A 21,169-nucleotide genomic window follows, 5' to 3' on the forward strand; every position below is an offset into this window, starting at 1 on the left:
AGGCTCAGTCGGGCAGGTGCCATCATGTTGAGGCTAAAAGGCTGGGGCCTCAGCACCTCTGGCTCGGCTATGTTGTTGGGCTGTATCAGCTCTGGCCCCAGATGGTTAAGACTGAAGCCTAGGCCAACCCGGTTGGGTTCAGCCGCGCCGCCCAGTACGTTGATCCTAGCTGGAACAGTCCCAAACTGCGGCATCCCATCGGCTCGGTCCGCAGCTCTGGGGGCGGCTGCTTGCTGTGGTGGTGCTGGGGGCGCGCTCCCTTCCATATGGGCCACTCTGCTGGGCTTCCCTGGAGGGGCACCCTTGTCGGCGGTGCGCCTGCGGCTGGCTACCTGGGCCCAGTCGGCTCTACAATCGGCCGCCGTGTGACCGTCATAGTGGCAACGCTCACACTTGGCAGAACGGTCACGGCGTGGCTGGGTGCGTCTCTCCTCTAGGCTAACTTCCACCGGCGTTGGGCAGTCTCGAGCTCGGTGGCCTCTCCCCTGGCAGCGGTAGCAGCGGCCTGGAACCTTGTCATCTGGAGCGACCTTCCCCATCTGGTGGAGACCCGGAGCCAAGGAGCCAATCTCCATTGGCTCCGACTCGTCATATTGGGGCAACTGGATGCAGGCAGATCCAGTCAGCCCGTCGGTTGAGTCCACTAAGCACACACCTTCCTTCAGCTGCTTAGTAACCATGGTCACGGTGAACATGGCCTTACGAGTGTACTCAGGTACACTCGTAATTTCATGGTTCATCATGAGGCGTTTTACGTTGGCGTTACGAATTCCACGATTTAATTCGTCCACCAACAACTCAAGATCCTCATGGTTGTAGGCGTCCCTATACAAGGCGCACTTAGTTGATATGTACGCTTGTATAGGTTCTGTCGAGTGTTGCTTGTAATCCCTAAACGCTTGTTTAAGCGTTTGGGATTCAAAAGCAGGGCGAAATAGCAACTCACACTCGGTCTTGACCTGTTCGTAGGTCAAGGCTTGGCCTGCCTCGCCAAACAGATGGGACGCCATTTCCGCCGCTTGCCCTACCAGTGACAGTAGGAGGGCGTTGCGGCGGTTGAGGGAATCATGAGGTGGCACGCGGTAAGCCGCCCATGACATCTCAAGTCTGCGGATATGTGCCGACCAGGATTGCTTGGGCGGCCCTCTAAACTCCGGCAGATTGCTCAGCATCAGCTTGCGGTACTCGGCTGGGGCCGGCTGAGGGTCATCCTGGAGCCATCCTGGGGCTTGGTCACCTCCTGGGGCTTGATGCTGGTCCATTGGGTCAACGGTGAAACGGCGGGCACAAAGTTATACAGTACTAAAAATGAATGGTTTGTCACTTGAGGCTTCCTAGCCTAACAGCCAACACTGTTTGTATCACTAGGTTGGGAGTTAAGTTACAAAGATATAACTTAGCTGTACTTATCACTAGTTAGGTGTTGAGGGTCTGAACTGGGCTGGTAGAGGTAGATAGATGTTGAGGGTCTGAACTGCTGTCAGGAACTGATTGGGTTTTCCTTTATCACACTAGAGCTAGAAGGAAAGAAACTTGCAATTCTTTATTTGCTAAAATACCCCTGTTAAATGCTATGGAGTAGCTCCGCTCCGGTGTGGGTGTGTGTGTGTGTGTGTGTGCGTGGAATCTCCTGTCCTTGTAACGCGCGTCCGCGCCGTCAAATCCGCGCACACGGGGAAAACGCGCTCTCACCCCTCAACTCGCTCTCTCATTGGTCCGCTTCGTCCGTTGGATTTATGATATTTTCCGCACTCTGTTGCGCTACCCGTGAATGGCGCTATGTGTGTCCGATCGCTAGCCCCACACTACAGACGGACTTAGTCTAGTGTGGGTAGGAAGGGGGAAGCGCGTGAGGGGACGGGGGTAACTCCGTCCGTTCCCCCTGTGAGGGAGGGGGGTAACTGTGTGCTGGTGTAATAGGGCCTTTTCTTCTTAATCTTAGGCTTATCTATTATATCACCCTGATTGTATTTGCCTTCAATGGAGAGGGGCCCCTCCCCTTCCCTTGGAATAAGGGGTGTATTGTTGTTGTGCTGTGGGCTTGAGATTGTTTTGATTGTATATCAGGGTCTTTATTATATTACATCTAGCTTCTATTTCTGTCCTTATCACAATTGCATAACAGATTTGTTTACCAACTCTGTTCTATTTTTAGCTGTTATCACAATACACAATAATCCAAGCCTGTTCTATTCTTAGATTTATCACAACACAACAATTTGTTTGCCAAGCTTTGCTCATAAATCTATTGTTTGGCCATCACACTAGGGTGGTAATCCCTGAAAATGTGATATAATATCTGTTTTCTAGATGGGTGGCTGCGTTGTAGCTTCTCAGGATACTCGGGGTTGACGTAGTTTTTCTCTGTTCTGGTGCACTACACTCGTATGTTAGCTCGCAGCTTGCAGCTATGTGGCATGTTTCAGCCTATCGGCGGCAGGGAATGTCCCGTCCTGCTAGCGCCGCTTATCCAAATCCAGCTGATGGCGGCAGGGAATGTCCCGTCCTGCTAGCGCCACTGGTTCGGATCCTGCTATCTCTTGCAGTAAAATTGGCCTATTTTCAGCCGTTTACACTTATTTGGCTTGTTTCAGCCGGTCCGCAGGCCTGTTTCAGCCCTTTTGGCGCTCAATTCTCCGTTAGATATCAGCGCTGCTCGCGGTTATTCATCAAATTTCGCTGTCTCGCTTCCACAACTGCCGGATGCAGAGTTAAACTTTGCTGTCCAGGGTGGGTAATTCAGGTTGCTTGCGTCAGTTTTGCCAGATTCACTGCTGGGAGTACCTTAGCCTCAGATGCGCGTCTGCTCTACACTTGTGGTTCGCCGTAATCTCACACAGCTGACACCAAAGTTGTGGTATCCGCCGAGGATAAATGGCAGACACCGGAGTTCAATTAGATTACGGCAGTGTGACAGACGTGGACACCTTACTATAGAGAAGCTACGCTTCTCTAGCTTTCACTAGATAATGATCAACATCTAATTTCAGTTGTCACTTTATTGAAGGTTTAAAAGATACTGAAGCTATATACAACAAACAATAATAACATGGATAGGAATAAATAATCATAACATAAAAGCATAAATAATACATATACAATGGTCAGTTTGGGCAATAATGATCCCCCATCCCTGAAAAGGGTGGGGGAGAATTAAGAATACAGTTAACCATAATAAACATGACAGATTCAATCATTAATTCTAAGCGTAGGGAGGGGGTCACTAGACCCCTTCCCCAGGACTCGGGGGAGGGCCGTTAACCCTCCACCGAACCCCAGATCAGGGGTGCCATAGGTATGGCTCACGGTTGCCGAATACCACACTAGGATGTGTTGAGAAAACTGTCTTTATTCAAATCTTTCTAAACTTTCTAGATCCTTTATAATTCTCTTTCCTTCAGTGGTTACCGAGATCTTAAGCTTCATACTGACGGACAGACATCTTTCTACTTTGTATTATAGATGTGTGCGAACATGTGTTGAGAAAACTGTCTTTATTCAAATATTTCTTTGGTTTTAAATTTTAAACTTTCTTCATCCTATATAATCCTCTTTCCTTCAGTCTGACCCATTTTACCATGGGATAAAAGGATAGGACAATGGCCGATAAATTAATGTACATCCCCAATAATGAATTACCCCTTCTGTAGATTACAATTAGTGGTTAAAACGTTGGGACACTCAACTTAATAAACCAGCAGAGTTTAAAAGAGTCCCCATAGTTGTTAAGCTAGCGAATTAGAAAACATTATTATAAAACTTTGGGGACTAGTGAAATAAACAGCCCACTTTCCCCTCTTTCTGCAAATATTACTTTAATACAATATGATTATCACTATCTCTCTGGTTTTAAGTTGTTTGTGTATCAGCATAGGACTTTGGGGACTAGTGTAATAAACTGTCCCCTTTCTCTGTAGATAATACTTGAACACAATATGGATATGTAACTATTCCTATCTCCCTGCTTTTAAGTTGGCTGTGTATCATCATAGGGCTTTAAAAGTTTCCAGACTATCAGGGATAAAGGATACTGCATGGAAATACTCTTATGAAACATTTGTTTTTTTCTATTCTTTAAGATCTTGCTATCAACTAAACCGATTAAGTTCTCCAGTTTATGGAAGGTTTAGATCCGATTAGAGTTTTAGGCTAATTTACTAGAAATTTAATAATAAACACATTTAATTAAAGGGTATCGCCCATCCTCTGACCTGAGGAGCTAGCACTACACAGATTAAAAAATTAAATTTTTCTTTTTTATGACAATTTGATAGAGGTTCGACTTTTTTTTATACTTTTTAGCTTTGTTACTTACCTGTTTTGGGGGGGGATGACTCAAATAGTGAAGACGACCGTTTTTATCATATATTCCCCCTCACCACCAAAAATATGTAGTTACATAAATAATTCCGATTTATTTTGCTTGTTGGTTATACCTTATTGCTGCATTCAGCATATGTATATAGAATATATTATAAAAGTTTCTCTGTTTCTCCCCTTAATTAATAGACAAAGAATACTTTACTTGAATACATTTTCAAAACTTGTTACATATGGTTAAAGTCTAAAAGCCTTCCCAAAGCTTTTCTAATAACTTTTAGCAAATCATATAGACTCAAATCAAAGAGTCCTGTCGTAAATGAGATCTTACTAAAAAAAATAATTCATACATACTAGCTTCAATCCTACTACTTTCCCCAGAGTATTATCAATACTTTCTCTTATTCATAGGTTTGAAATCTTTAATTAGATTTCGATTGAGTATTACAACTGAACATTGTCATTCTTTTCCACCAATAATTTTAATCTTTGTTAATATTTAGAAGGGGTAATTTTGTTTCCATAATTGGTGTTGTGCATCTATTGGTCGCCCATTGTCTTATCCCTTGAGATCAAAAAAAAAGAACATAATCAAATTGTAGCTCCCTGAATTGAAAAAAAGTTTTACTATGTGGAACATATTTTTAGGTAAAGTTCCTGTATCAGCAGCGCAACGGCCGAGTTCACTAAGCACCCCTGGCTCAGGGCCTAGTTCACTAAGTAACTCTGGCTTGGGGCGCAGCTATTCACCATTCTTTAACACACAAGGTATTAAATATTTGCTTGTATTGACACAAATGCGTAGCTGTGTTAAGTGCCCTAGGAAAATGGGGATAGATAGTAGAGGGAAAGAGAAAGGGAAGGGAAGGGGAAAAGAAATCCCATAGAAAAGAGATGGGGTATAGCATAGGCGTCCAAGGTGGGGGGTAATGGGGCGATTACCCCCCCCCCCCCCCAACGAATTTAGGGGTGCTGTAGGCACCCCCAAAAAATTTTTCATTTTACCCCCCCCATTTTAAATTTACCCCTACCCTGGGGGTGCCGTAGGCACCCCCAACCATTTAGGAGGGGGTATTTACCCCCCCTAAACAATTTTGGGGGGGTAAATACCCTCCCCAAAATAGAAAATCTCTAACAAAAAAAATTTTTGCGCGCTTCGCGCACATTTTTAATACTAAATTTTTGATAAAATTTAACTTAACCCCCCCAAAAATTTTACCCTGGGGGTAAATTTTGGGGGGGGTAAACAAATTTTACCCCTGCCAAAAGATTTCAGGGGGGGTAATTACTCCCCCCCCCCAAGCAAATTTTACCCCCGGGGTAAAAATTTTGGGGGGGTGAAAAAAATTTGCGGCACGCTTCGCGCGCCATTTTACCCCCCCCAAAACCGAATTACCCCCCCCTTAAAAAAATTTTACCCCCCCCAAAATAAAAAGCTTGGACGCCCCTGGGGTATAGGGTATTTCCTGATGTCAATAAAATAGGTAGACCAAAAGCAGTGACATCTATCCCATTTTCTTAGGGCACTATAGACAGCTACCGCAAACGCTAGTTGTCAGAGATGTGATTAGTTTGAATCTTAGTTAGAAAAATCAGCGTTGCTGCTGTGTCAGGTGTCTGATGTCTAAACACCTATCACAGATAGAACTAAGAGTCAAAGGTTAGTCAATTAAAGGGTTAGTAGGGGTTTTGATGAAAGTATCTAATTCAGTCAGTTCTTAACGCTGTGTGTAAAATGTGATTTTCTACTAATTTATTACTCACTCTGTCTATTGATTTTTGTGTGCTTCACTAATCTAGAACTGGTTGCGTAGCATATTATTGGAATTAATATGAATTGATTATGACGAAAAAACTATCCCTACGAAATTTCTATCACTACCAAATTATTTCCAAATATCTACCCGTGACCTTAACTATCTCTTTCCTATCAGGGTCCGGATCTCGACTGAGTACACCCCCTAGCACAGTGGGACGGGGTGGTGACAGTGGGGGTGGAGCTAGGACCCCCTCCCCGACACGCCACAGCATTGAGCCACCTCACTATGGAGTTCCTAAGAACATACCCGTTACTTCTTCACAAGGTAATTTTGCTTTTTCCAGTATGGCTTTGAAGCCGATTGATATCCGCTGGATTAGAACCGGTTTTTAGCCATAGTGAAAAATCATATATGGCATTGTATTACAGACAATGTTCACTAATATTTAATGAAAAATCATAAAATTAATGCCAGTTTTGTTGGCTCGGGACACCGGCCACTCGAGGCCAAGAAAACTGGTTTTTAATGTAATTTTTCATTTTATTATCAGCGGAAAGCTGTCTATAATACGTTGCAATAAATAAATAAATGCATTATTGGTTTAGAATTGTGAAAAGTGTTTCATGAATTTATATTCTATGGAAATAGTAAAGATACTAAAAAAACTCACAATGTCCTTCCGTCCGTCAGTCTGTAACTCTATTAAGGAGTTGTGATTTACTCACCTGCCATTTAAGATATACGGCTGAATTGATGTAAGAAGATTCTCTTTTTACAATGAACTTTCATAAGAAAATGCCTGTTTTTTTATTCTTATGTATTTTATAAATTGTATTATATTATCAAAAGAATGAAACTGTGCAACTAATGTATATAATTGTTATCTTTGTATTACATTAGTTTTATACTTTGGCCTAATTTTCCAGGGAGGGAGGGGACATTGGGCTGTTCATTACAAAAGTCTCCAAAGTCTTATAATAAAGTTTTTTTATTCATTGGCTTAACAACGTTGGGGACTTTTAAATTGAATTTTGATTAGTTTGGTCATTTAGTCCAAACGTTTTAACCACTAATTGTAATCTACAGATGGGGTAATTTTGTGTATTATTATTGTGAATGTGTATTTATTTAACGGCTATTGCCTTATCCCTTTAGATCCCTGCTAACTTTCCTTTATTATTATTATTATCTATATAATATTATCTAGTTTACTTTTGTGTTGTTTAATAATATAATAAATATATGAGAATAATAGGAATTATTCAGGAATACAGGGATATGTTTAATAATATAATAAATATATGAGAATAATAGGAATTATTCAGGAATACAGGGATATGTTTAATAATATAATAAATATATGAGAATAATAGGAATTATACAGAGATACAGGGATATGTTTAATAATATAATAAATATATGAGAATAATAGGAATTATTCAGGAATACAGGGATATGTTTAATAATATAATAAATATATGAGAATAATAGGAATTATACAGAGATACAGGGATATGTTTAATAATATAATAAATATATGAGAATAATAGGAATTATACAGAGATACAGGGATATGTTTAATAATATAATAAATATATGAGAATAATAGGAATTATTCAGAGATACAGGGATATGTTTAATAATATAATAAATATATGAGAATAATAGGAATTATTCAGGAATACAGGGATATGTTTAATAATATAATAAATATATGAGAATAATAGGAATTATACAGAGATACAGGGATATGTTTAATAATATAATAAATATATGAGAATAATAGGAATTATTCAGGAATACAGGGATATGTTTAATAATATAATAAATATATGAGAATAATAGGAATTATACAGAGATACAGGGATATGTTTAATAATATAATAAATATATGAGAATAATAGGAATTATTCAGGAATACAGGGATATGTTTAATAATATAATAAATATATGAGAATAATAGGAATTATTCAGGAATACAGGGATATGTTTAATAATATAATAAATATATGAGAATAATAGGAATTATACAGAGATACAGGGATATGTTTAATAATATAATAAATATATGAGAATAATAGGAATTATTCAGGAATACAATGACCGATAAATTGATGTACATCCCCAATGATGATACACAAAATTACACCTTATGACAAATAATTGAGAAATAGAATTTTTGAATATCTCCATCCTGGATGCCAGCAAACCTTGCAGGGTCATCCATGTCAAGAGCAAAAATATTTTTTTTTCAGAAACAAAGCATCTTATCTTACCAAAAAACTAAAATATCCTCTAGAAGTACATCCTTATATGAAATGCAGGTGTTTAAGTCAATTTTAGGTTCCAGGTATGATCCAGCAGGTCTTGATCCTCCAGGTCTCCAGAAATCTTTAAAAGGCTTCTGTGGCCGCAATTTTTTACTTAGAGACTTCAAATTTTAAACTTAAGCTTTTCTTACATGTCTACATAACGTATTAAATTTTTAATAAAGATCCACCGCCGTTTTCCCGCCGAACGCCGATAGCCGTTTGAAATTTTAAAGTAAAAACGGACCTAAAAACAAATTTTGTTAAATAAAAGGGTGAAGGAAGCGAAAATTGACTTTGACTCACTTAAGGTCGGAAATTTATTATCAATCAGGGGACCTGCACAATAATCTTTAGCCCTCTTGCTATAATAGGAACTGAGATAATAGGGGGGGGGGGGAGGAGGGGCGTAGATTGGAATTAGGGTTTGAAACGATTGAACACTTAGTTAATTGAATTAGCCAATCAAAATTCACTAAAGTCTTCAAAGAAGTTGAGCCAACGAACAAGAAAATGTTATTATAAAACTTTGGGAACTAGTGTAATAAACAGCCCATTGTCCTCTCTATCTGAATTTTTTGTTTATTTACTTCGACTAAATTCCTTATTTAGAATTATGTATGGGGAATTTATTTGTATTATGTTTTGTTACAAAATAAATATTTTGCAGGGAGGGAGAGGACATTAGGCTTTTTATTACCCTAGTCCCCAAATAACGTTTTCTTATTTGTTGGTTTAACAACTTTTGGAACTTTTATTGAATTTTGATTGATTGATTCATTAAGTTGATTAATTAAACGTTTCAACATCTTTTTTTAATCTACAGAAGGTATAATTTGGTGTATCATCATAGGGGATATACATCAATTTATCGGCCATTGTCTTATCCCTTTAGATTCCTGCATATTATGTGAAAACAAGGGTGTAAATATTCATAAAAGGATTCATCTGGATTATATAAATGGATGTAGAATATACGTGGATATTATGATTTTCGTTAGTTTAGATTGCTAAATAGAACTCATTTATTGGTCAGTTCGTTCATCTAGTAGGAGATGAGGGGATGGGTCAGAGGGGATGGATGGGGGGAATAGTTATTTTAGTCCGCTGCAAGCTTCAATTTAAAGGAAAACATGAAAGTGTGTTGTAAGATCCAAGTAAATTATGCTAGAATCCAAAGTTTTATCTACGTAATGATTCTCTCATTTGTTGGTTTTAATAGATAATTTTAATACTCACAATTTATAGAATAATTTTACGGAGGGAGGGGACATTAGACTCGAAAATACACTCAAAGTTATATAACCACATTATACTATAGGTTGGCTGAAAACTTTTAGTAGTTTTTTTTTATTTTCATTAATTGGTTCCAGACTAGTAGCGTGCAAACTTTTCAACCAATAGTTTTAATTCACAATTATGGTGATTTTGTACTAGGGATGTATATCAATTTATTGTGAATTGTCTTATCCCTTAAGATACCTTAGTTTTCTTGGTTTAGGTTATTAAACAAAATAGAAATCTAACCTAACAAACATATATATTCAGAAGTATATCAAGAATAGTTATTTATCGCATCGTCTCATAGACAGCTTTCCGCGGATATTAAAAAAAATTACAAGAACAAAAACAGTATTGTTAGCTAGCCCTGAGGGGCCGAAGTCCTGGGCTAAAAAAACTGGTTTTAATTTTATCATTTTTATTTCAATCTTATTGGAAAATTGTCTGTAATACTATGCTATAGATGATTTTTCAGTATAACTAAGAACTGGTTCTAATCCAGCGGATATTTATGGGTTTCTAAGCCATACTGGAAACTAGAAGAAAAAAATAATTATAATTTATTCATTCAATAATATACTTTTTATATATAAATGCATTTATGGAAAGAAAACTAATGAGGAAAATCATTTATTTACTCTACTGCAGTATTTTACTTTTTGTCATGAAAACAATTTTAATTATAAATGCAAGCCTTGGTAAATACTGAAATAAAATTATAAAATGAGTATTTCTAAACACTAATTTTTGGATTGGGTACTTTTTACTAGTAGCTGCGCCTCTAGGGGCCTCCCGTGGCACTTAAGGTAAGGGGAATAGTCGACCCCCTTAATTTTAATTAAGTTTTAAAAAGAAATTTAAAGTTTGCGGGTGGAGGAATATTTTTTTAGTGGCAATTTCTCTTGGAAGGATGGTGATACCCTCCCCCAAAATAGGTATAAACCTTCCAAGGATCTATGAAAAGCTACATTGAAAGGGGGAGATCCATATGGGTCATCGGATAGCGAGATCTTTCGATACATACAGACACACAGACACAGATCCTCTTACTTTTATATAAGGATTGTTGAATAGTTATTTCTCGCATCGTATTATAAACAGCTTTCCGCGGATATAGAATGTACAATTATAAGATTAAAACTAGTTTTTTTAGCCCCGAGGTGCCGAAGGCACCGGCTAAAAAAACTGGTTTTAATTTTATGATTGTACATTTTTATATTCGTAGAGAGCTGGATATAATACGATGCGAGAAATAACTATTCAACAATCCTTATATAAAAGTAAGAGGATCTGTGTCTGTGTGTCTGTATGTATGTTTAGTTTTGTATCTTGTCCTGTTCACATGTTTTCAAGTGATTAGATTTGGACAAGGGTGATTCAAAAAAATATATAAATCTCTAACAAATTAAAGTTATAGCTGTAAAATGGGACCAAAAAAGATCCCTAACAAACCACCTCAAGTGACTCAAGTAAAATTGGACCCAATCACTAGTGCATTTTTAAGTGAGTTAAAAGTTGATGTAAATAAATTGACATTAAATGAAAATTCTGTTAAAAGTGTTTTAAACACCCTAATTAAAACTATCGGTCAACTTAAAAATGAAATTACCCAGCTTAAAGAGTCAGGAAGTGAGAGTTCAAGCGACGAGGAAGAGTGGGAAGTAAAGGGTGGAAAGGGGAAGAATGGTACAAACTTGCCCAGAGGAGGGGGAGGAGATAACAACAGATGGAAAGGAAATGGTGTTCCCACCAACATACAGGCACAGGTCAGATATAACAGCGATCACATTGACCAGAACCAACAAAGAGCAATGAAAGGTACTTTATTATTTGCCTCGCCAGAAAATGCAGCCAAGAACCTTAAGTCTATTCTAAAAGAGCCAGAAGAAATTGGAGAAGAACCATACACCCAGCAAATATGCGACACTATAGAGAAGTATTATGGTGTTCATATTGACCCAGCTCTGGATATTGAAGCATGCCACCCTACATCCAAAGGTTGTGGTATTATAAGGTTTAATAATCGAAGGATGGGTTTAGCATATGCTAAACTATGTTCGGCGATTTTGAAAGGGCCCAAGCCATCACAGCCCAGGAAAGAGGAGGAGATTGTAGGTCAACCTGGGGAAAGAAAGAGAGGGGCGATGGAGGGGAACGAGATGGAGGGAGGAGCGATGGAGGGGGAGGCATCAGTGGGAGGAGCCCAGAAAGAGGAGGTGAGAAAGGTAAAACGACCTAACTTTTGGTTAACTTTCCAACTCACAAAAAGGCGTTCAGATTTAATCAGAAAACTAAAGGAGCTTAAAAGGGATGGAAAGATAAACCATTTTACTTCTAATGAAAATGGTGTTATCAGTGTCACTTTGAGCAAAGGAGCGGCTCCCAAACGGCTAACTTTGGATTACAAAAATGACAACTCTAAAACTTACTATGTGGGTGAGTTACTCCAACTTGTCTCCTGTAAAATATGATAAACAATCCGAAAGTGAATCAAACTAGAATATAATGGTGTAAAAATGGGATGAATATTTTATTTTGAAAAACCCGAATTTTAAACTAATCTCTATCTGTTATCACTTAATATTTATTTTACTATGTATATGTTCTGTGTAAATTATCATAGCATTAAAAATGGGTTGTTTAATGCTTTTTTTTCTTTGGTATATTCAAACAAAAATAATATAAGCATTCAAATTAAAAATGGATGATGAGTTAGTTAATAATCTTGGACATAATTCTTTGCAATTAGATTCAAATTTAAATCATTCGTGTTCTTACTTTGAAAACCATGAATTTGTAAACTTCATTGGAAAGAGGGAGGAAAAGTTTTCAGTCTATAGTCAGAATATTAGAAGTATAAATAATAAAATCGACGATATACAAGAATTATTATCGGAGATAGAAACTGAAAAATTTTCTTTTAGTATTCTATTATTTCAAGAAATTTGGGCAGCAAATAACGCACAGACCACTAGATTAGAAAATTATCAAGATATTATCTTACAAACAAGGGAAGGAAAAAGGGGTGGGGGTTTAGGAATATATCTTAAGCAAAACTTAAGTTATGAAATTATTGATGAATTATCATATATTTTAGAGGGCGAATTTGAGACTCAATTCATAAAAGTATTTTTTGGTAAGAACAAATTTAAGATTATAGGCAACATTTACAGAATTCCTGGTGGTAACTTAAATAACTTTATAGAATGGTTTGGAGAAAAATTAACATTTCTTAAAACTGACCCAGTTTTAAAAGAATCTGATGAAATTATATTTGGGGGTGATTTCAATGCAAATTTTCTAAACTTTGATTCCCACAACCAAACAAATGATCTTTTGAACCTATTAATATCCTCTTCTTTTCTACCAATGATTACTCTACCTACTAGAATTTGTCAAAATTCAGCAACTCTCATTGATAACATTTTTAGCAATAAAAAGCAAGAATTTTATGAAAGCAACCTAATTATATCTATTTCTGATCATCTCCCAATTTTTTACTTAAATGTAACTTGTGAAAAAAATACTTCAAACCAAAAACAATATTATTATGATATGAGTCCAAATAACATAGAAAACTTTAAAGAGAAACTCTCTTCACAAAATTGGGAAGGTGTTAATAATGATAATATTCCGAAAACTGCCTTTGAAAGTTTTGGTAACATATTAGAAAAGTACTTTACAGAGAGTTTCCCTTTAAAAGAAAAATGTGTTAACAAAGGAAAAGTTCCTATTAACCCGTGGATGTCACAGGAGTTATTAAAAATCAGAAAAGCCAAAAATAGGGCCTTTAAAAACAAACTTAAACATAGGACTGAATCTGCTGAAAATAAATTTAAATGCCTAAATAATAAATTCAAAAAACTTGCTAGAAAAGAGAAGAAAAAATATTACCATGAAAGATTTGAAGATTGTGTTACTGATATCAGAAAGACTTGGTCGCTAATTAACTTAATAGTCAAGAAAAAAAAGTGTAAAAATGACGTGCCTTGTGTTTTTACAGATGCACAAAAATCCTATAATACTTTCTCTGAGATAGCCAATGGTTTTAATGACTTTTTTGTTGATGTTGGGCCAAGACTTTCTGAATCAATACCTCAATCTTCTAAATCTTTCAGGGATTTCTTGGGGGATCAATATGATGAAGAATTTAACTTTCAGGAAGTAAACTCTTTTATTATCAATATAACTTTGTCCAAATTAAAATCAAAATCAAGTGTAGGTAATGATAATATCTCTATGAAACTTTTAAAAGAAATAATGCCAATAATTGTAAAGCCTATCATTCACCTGTTTAACCTCTCTTTAAACACTGGCTACATTCCTGATAACTATAAATGTGCAAAAATTATACCTATTTACAAAGCTGGTGAAAGAGATAGATTTGACAATTATCGTCCTATTTCCATACTTCCAGCCCTCTCTAAATTACTTGAGAAAATTGTTGCTTTTCAAATGATTAGATATCTTGAGGGAAACAAAATGTTATATCAACATCAATATGGCTTCAGAAGGTCAAGAGATACACAACAACCACTGATACATTTAATCAACAAAGTTTATGACGGACTGAATAAGCCCCAATCAGAATACAGTGCTTGTGTGTTTCTTGACCTTAAAAAGGCATTTGACACGGGTGATATACCAATTTTACTATCCAAACTAAAACACTATGGTTTTAAAGGTGTATCTACAAAATGGTTTGAAAATTATCTAACTAATAGAAAACAGTATGTTGAAATAAATGGTGTAAAGTCCGAAGAAAAAGTATTAACCCATGGAGTACCACAGGGCTCTGTCATTGGACCAATTTTGTTCTTGTTGTATATAAACGACCTTCCAAATTCAACAACATTATTTTGTAGCCTTTTTGCAGATGACACAATCTTTTGTAAAACCTCAAGTAATTTAGAAACCATAAAAACATCATTAAATGAAGAATTAGATAAGGCATCAGTATGGTTTAGGGCAAATAAACTTTCTTTAAATGTATCTAAAACAAAATACATGGTCTTCAGACTTAGCAGTATGCAACCTGTCAATAATAACTTTAGAATCTTCATTAATGGGGAGGAAGTTGAGAGAATCAGCAATGAAAATGAAACAAAGTCTTTTAAATTTGTTGGGGTACATCTTGATGAATTTCTCAATTGGAATGAGCATACAAAAATGGTAAAAAACAAAGTTTCTAGTTCTCTATATGCATTAAATCAAATAAAAAATGTTCTCCCATCAAAAACTTTGAAAACGATTTATTCCTCAATGATTTTGCCTCACTTAAATTATTCTAATATCACATGGGGCCTCTCTAAAAGTAAAGATATTGATCAAATAAGAAAACACCAAAAAAGGGCAATAAGGATTATTGTAGGTGCTAATTATAATGCACACACTGAAATTTTGTTTGGACAATCTAAAATCTTAAAATTTGATGATTTGGTAAATTTAAACATTTTAAATTTTATAAGTAATTTTTTTCATAAGAAACTCCCAGAAAGCTTTGATAACATGTTTAAAGTTCTTTCTTCTCAGTGATTACTGATAAGTATACCTAAAACAAAACATCTTGAATATTTTCCAGCAGTGTCATTTCCAAAACTTTGGAATAACTTGAGAAATGAAATAAGGCTTTCAGACTCTGTAAAGAAATTATTGTCCATGATTAAAAAAGATTATTTTTTAAATTATAAATCATTTCATTGCAACAAAAGAAAATGCTTTTCCTGTAAGAAATAAAATCTGTACCAACTTCTGTAACTGTAAATAGTTATTTAGTCAACCCACTTAATTATTGATCTATTAAATTTGTGTAAATATCTTTATATAATAAATAATTTTTGTAATTCTTGCTATAAATAAAATAATAAATGAAATCAATTAAAGGGGTAAATTTACGGCCTACTCCAAGGCTTAATTACTCCTTGCTATGCAATTTTTAAAATATGATTTCATATGTATATTTAATAATTTAAATGTATTGCATTAGTTAATAAATTCTATTCTATTCTATTCTATATAATACGATGCTATACATAGTTTTTTCGTATGGATGAGAACCGGTTCCTATCCACCGGATTCGAATGAATACGAGAAAATAATTTTCCTTGTGAAAAACTATAAATCTGGAAATAAACAATAAACAGACAGACAAGTTTACCAGGGAGGAAGGGGACATTGGACTGTTTATTACACTAGTCCCCAAAGTCTTATAATAACATTATCGTATTCGTTGGCTTAACAACCTTGGGAAGATTTATTGAATTTGGGTTGGTTCATTTAAATACGTTTCAACCACTAATTGAAATCTACATTAGGAATGTACATCAATTATTGGCCATTGTCTTATCCCTTTAGATCCCTACAAGTTTACAGATGAAATGAAAATAAAAATATATTTCTAGTGGTGGGAAATGTAGAAATAATTCAGAATTTAATAATAATAAATCATTGTAATAGTTCTATGTAGCACAAAATATAAAATAGTATTTCAAACCATGTTATTTAAACAATGAAATATTTTATTAGGAAATTATTAAAGTAAAAGCAAAATATTTATAAATCAAAATAGAATTTTGGGGTTTATTTGATGTGAATACCCAATGATGATAATCAAAATTTCCACTTATCATTTCTAAGCTAACGAATGAGAGAGCATGTGATAACCAGTTTAATTGGGCCAATGCTTTCATTTTTTTTTGTATTTTTGGCGATTTATTTTGAGAGGGTGGTTCTACCCTTTCCTAAATAGTTATAAAACTTCCTAGGACCTTTGAGAAGCTACCCTGAATAGAAGAACTATAACGGTTCAGCCATTAGCGAGATCCTTCGGTACACACACAGACACAATTCCTGTTATTTTAGTATAAAAATGCATTATTTTACTGTCCTTTTTTGCCACCAAGAATGTACCTAGTTTTCAGGGAGGGAGGGGACATTGGGCTGCTTATTACACTGGTCCCTAAAGTTATATAATAGCGTTTTCTTATTCGTAGGCTCAACAATTTGGGATACTTTTATTGAATTGTGATTTGTTTAAACGTTTCAACCAATAATTGTAATCTACAGAATTAAGGGATAATTTTGTGAATCATCATTGGGGATTTACATCAATTTATCAGCCATTGTCTTATCCACGGGTAGGCTAAAAAAATTCCAGGTTTTTGAAAATACCCATTTAAGCGGATTGCACAGCCTTAAAGTCACATGTCTTGGTATACTAGAAAAGGTAAAAATCAAATTTTCTATTGGGGGCTTTTTGAGAAAATCCGCAAAATATTTTTTTTTTCATTTTCACCTAAAATCCTCTAAAAATAAGGTAAAAATGTTAGGGTAGGCTTTTTAAAACTGTTATTGCTCAGCCCATAATTATCCTAAAAAAAGGTTAGACATACCAATGGAAAGCTTATTTCCTCTAGTTTTCAAAATGACAAACATTTTTAACGTGCATTGTATAGTTTTGTATCTATGTTGCTAAATGTAAAAAGTATCATCAAACACATCTAAATGTACATGTGCATGGTTTGATTGTGTCCCCCCCCCCCCCATTCCTCTAGCTAAAAACCTTGGGTACCAGAATAAAAAACCTTGGGTTCAAAGATGAAAAACTTTGGGTACCAGAATAAAAAATCTTTAGTACCAGAGTGAATATTGCTTACCAACCTCCATCCTTCCCTGACTGATTGAAAGGCCAAGACTCCAAGGATCTAAAGGGATGAGACAATGCCCGAAAAATTGATGTACATCTTCAATGATGATTACCTATTATGTAAATTAAATTAATATTAGTGGTTGAAATGTTTGGACTCTCAACTTAATCTAACAAAAAAACCTTATTTTATAAAGATTTGGAGACTATAATGTCCCCCCCCCCTCTCCTCCAAAACACAGAGACATCGTACATTAAATTACACTGGTACACAATGTTTTGTAACCACTTTATCTTACTCATAGGCTTAAAAACTTTGAATCTTTTAATTGAATTTTGATTGGTTGGTTCCAAACTGTCAGCGTTAAATGTTTTCTATTATAACTTTAATCTACAGAGGGGGTAATTTTGGGGATTTTCGTTAATCTAAATTTTTATTGTCTTATCCCTTAAGATCACTGAAAAGCCCTAATTGTGCATGAAAATGAGTTGCGCCTGTTTACAGACTAATGCATTCCCCCTATACTATTTCTATTATTGTCAAGCGCCAGACATAGTAGCAGTGGATATTATGACAAGGGAAAATTTGTTTAGGTATTTTTGCAAAGGTTAGGTTATGTTAAGAATATACAAATAAGCCCCCCGGAAGGGTTGGTTATTCAAAAAACCTTTAAGATGGTTTAAATGGGCTATGTTAGGTTAATAAAGGGATAATAAAATAAGACCCCAGCAGGGGTTAGGCATTTGGATAACCTAAAAGATATTTCTAATTAGGTTAGGTTAGGAATATAATATACTAATAAGCTCCCCATGGGGATTAGGCATTTGATAAGGTATTTCTACTTGGTTGGATACGGTGGCTGCGTATAATAAGAACTTCGCTCTGATCGTAAAGAAACCAAAACAAAAATCTTTTTTTTTTCTTACTTTTTTTATGACATCTGCTATTTAACTCACTTTGTCCGTTTGTCCCTCCATTATTTTCATGTTTCGCCTTTACAAATGTTTTCATCCTAGTCTTTATTTAAAAATCACATAGGTGTAGTTCATTGACCTTACTGGTCAATTTTCTGAAAAGACCCTAGTAGATACGCACACTTCTCGCTAACTGTTGAACAGATCAGGTTCTCCTTTAGCGGGTAGCTTCTCATAGGTACTAGGAAGGTTTTTAACTATTTTGGAGGAGGGTACCAACACCCCCAAAGAGAAATTGCCCCTAGAAAAAATATCCCCCTGTCATAATATCCACTGCTACTATTTCTGGCGCTTGACAATAATAGAAATAGTATAGGGGGAATGCCTTGGTCCGTAAACAGGCGCAACTCATGTTCATGCACAATTAGGGCTTTTCATTGATCTTAAGGGATAAGACAATGAAATTTAGATTGATGTAAATCCCCTAAATTACCGCCTCTGTAGATTAAAGTTATGTGTAGAAAAATTTTAACACTGATAGTTTGGAACCAACAAATCAAAATTCAATTAAAAGACCCAAAGTTTTTAAGCCTATGAGTAAGATAAAGTGGTTATAAAACATTGTGTACCAGTATAATTTAATGTACAATGTCTCTGTGTTTTGGAGGGGGGGGGGGTGGTAATAAGGGATGTTTATTACACTAGTCCCCAAATTTTTATATGATAAATAAGGTTTTTTATTTGTTAGATTAAGTTGAGTGTCCAGATGTTTAAACCACTATTGTCAATATGCATAAGAGGTAAACATTACTGGAGATGTACATCAATTTATCGACCATTGTCTTATCCCTTTAGATCCCTGGAGTTTTGGCCTTTCAATCAATTTAGACCAGTCAGGGAGGGATGGAGGTTGTGTATTTTGCTGTAGGATGGCGAAGGGTAAACAATATTAACTCTGGTACCCAAGATTTTTTATTCTGGTACCCAAGGTTTTTCATCCTAGTACCCAAGGTTTTTTTATTCTTGTACCCAAGGTTTTTATTCAGCTTGCAATATTTAGATAGATGAATGTACATTTAGATGTGTTTGATGATACTTTTTACATTTAGCAACATTGATACAAATTTATAGAATGAACGTTAAAAATGTTTGTCATTTTGAAAACTAGAGGAAATAAGCTTTCCATTGGTATGTTTAACATTTTTTTAGGATAACTATGGGCTGAGCAATAACAGTTTTAAAAAGCCTACCCTAACATTTTTTACCTTATTTTTAGAGGATTTTAGGCGAAAATGAAAAAAAAATATTTTGCGGATTTTCTCAAAAAGCCCCCAATAGAAAATTTGATTTTTACCTTTTCTAGTATACCAAGACATGTGACTTTAAGGCTGTGCAATCCGCTTAAATGGGTATTTTCAAAAACCTGGAATTTGTTTAGCCTACCCGTGTATCCCTTTATATCCCTGCAAAATTTTGTTTCTTTTTAATCCTAATAATTTTATTTTTGTTTCCTGAATTCCTAATAATGTAAATAAGAAAACTTTTGGCAAATTTTTGACAAGTAAAGCTAATATATTTCTAGGCTCGGAGTGTTGATTTTCAATAGCAAACATTTATCTTTTGATTTATATTCACTGAACGACATTAATAAAAAATTACCATATCTAACATTGCATGGTTTAATTAATTGTTTCAAAATTCTCTCTGCTATAATGGAAAGTAATCGTCTCTTTTTAGTAGCAAAGCTACTCTATCATTCACTTTGTCTGTCCGTCATTCCGTCCGTAACGCTATGGAGGAAATATGAATATCTCGGCTGATATTGAAGATAGACGGGTGAAATTTTTAGTGAAGATTCCTTGTATTAATGAGCATCGAGTGTATAATTTACTTTGTCCGTTAGTCTGTCTGTTATACATGAAAGACATTGACATGTTTTTTATTAAGGTTTCGTGATTTCTAAAAATTAGGTTCAAAGGTTTCGTGATTTCTAAAATTATGTTTAAAGGTTTCGTGATTTATAAAAATTATAGCACATTTATCAATTCATTTTGTCTGTTTGTCCATCCGTCAATTTTTAGTGCTTCGCTTCTTTTGGATGATGTAATCATTGTTATTATCTAAATTAGATAAGGGGTTATTTTAATTTAACTTGAATTTCAAAATTGAGGTTTTTTATTTTCTAAAAATAAAATTTGGTGCTTGCTATTTTTAAGCACCATCTGAACTTCTTGATGCATTTTATGAACCTACAACTTTACTCATAGAGGTTCACTCAAGGATGGAAAAATATTCTTTAAAAAATCATGAAAAATTTTATTTTATATATCCTTACTTAAGATAAATATTTTTTTAAATGTGTTAAAAGCATCGCAGGAGTAAAAAGTAGAAAGAGTCATAATACACCAAATCTTATAAAAAGCTACCCTGGGAGAAAGGGTTTCGTTAATTTTAAATATTCCTTTATATCTATGTTAGGATAAGGAAATCCTAATTTTTAGGTAAGCCTAGACAATTTTGTAGCATTTAATCCAAAATACTATGAAAATTTTTTATTATTATTATTGGGGTTTTTTTGTACGAAACATCATAATAGAATAGCTACGCTGACTTACATTATTATAACATTCTCAAATAATTGAAGCTGTAATTTTACCAAATATAATCTAACGTTGAAATATAGGTATTTCAATGATTTGTTTTGTAGATTATTTGTTCCTTCTGGAGGATTAATCCATGCAACACTACTTCAATACTTAAAAAGGATATTCTTCAAGTTATTTTTATGAACTTATTATAAGAAATAAAATGTAATAATATGTATTGGCTTATATTCTTGCAAAATAGCCAAAAACCAATTAAAAGCCCTTGAAAATTGTATATCCGCCTAAATAGCAAGATCTTCAATATATAAATTTACATAGGCAAAAAAACTAAGA

General features: G+C 35.0%; 1 protein-coding gene across 1 annotated transcript in view; it reads left to right on the forward strand.

The window, feature by feature from the left end:
- Positions 1 to 21,169, forward strand: part of LOC145321664 (uncharacterized) — a 129,519-nt gene that overhangs the window by 99,369 nt on the left and 8,981 nt on the right. The window contains exons 19-20 of the mRNA XM_080163160.1: positions 4,969 to 5,088; positions 6,255 to 6,404. Of these exons, the coding sequence (XP_080019286.1) occupies positions 4,969 to 5,088; positions 6,255 to 6,404 (270 nt within the window). The remainder of the gene's footprint in view (positions 1 to 4,968; positions 5,089 to 6,254; positions 6,405 to 21,169) is intronic.

Source organism: Acartia tonsa, chromosome 6 (assembly GCF_053477335.1).
Source record: "Acartia tonsa isolate MP-2025a chromosome 6, ASM5347733v1, whole genome shotgun sequence".
NCBI lineage: Eukaryota > Metazoa > Arthropoda > Copepoda > Calanoida > Acartiidae > Acartia > Acartia tonsa.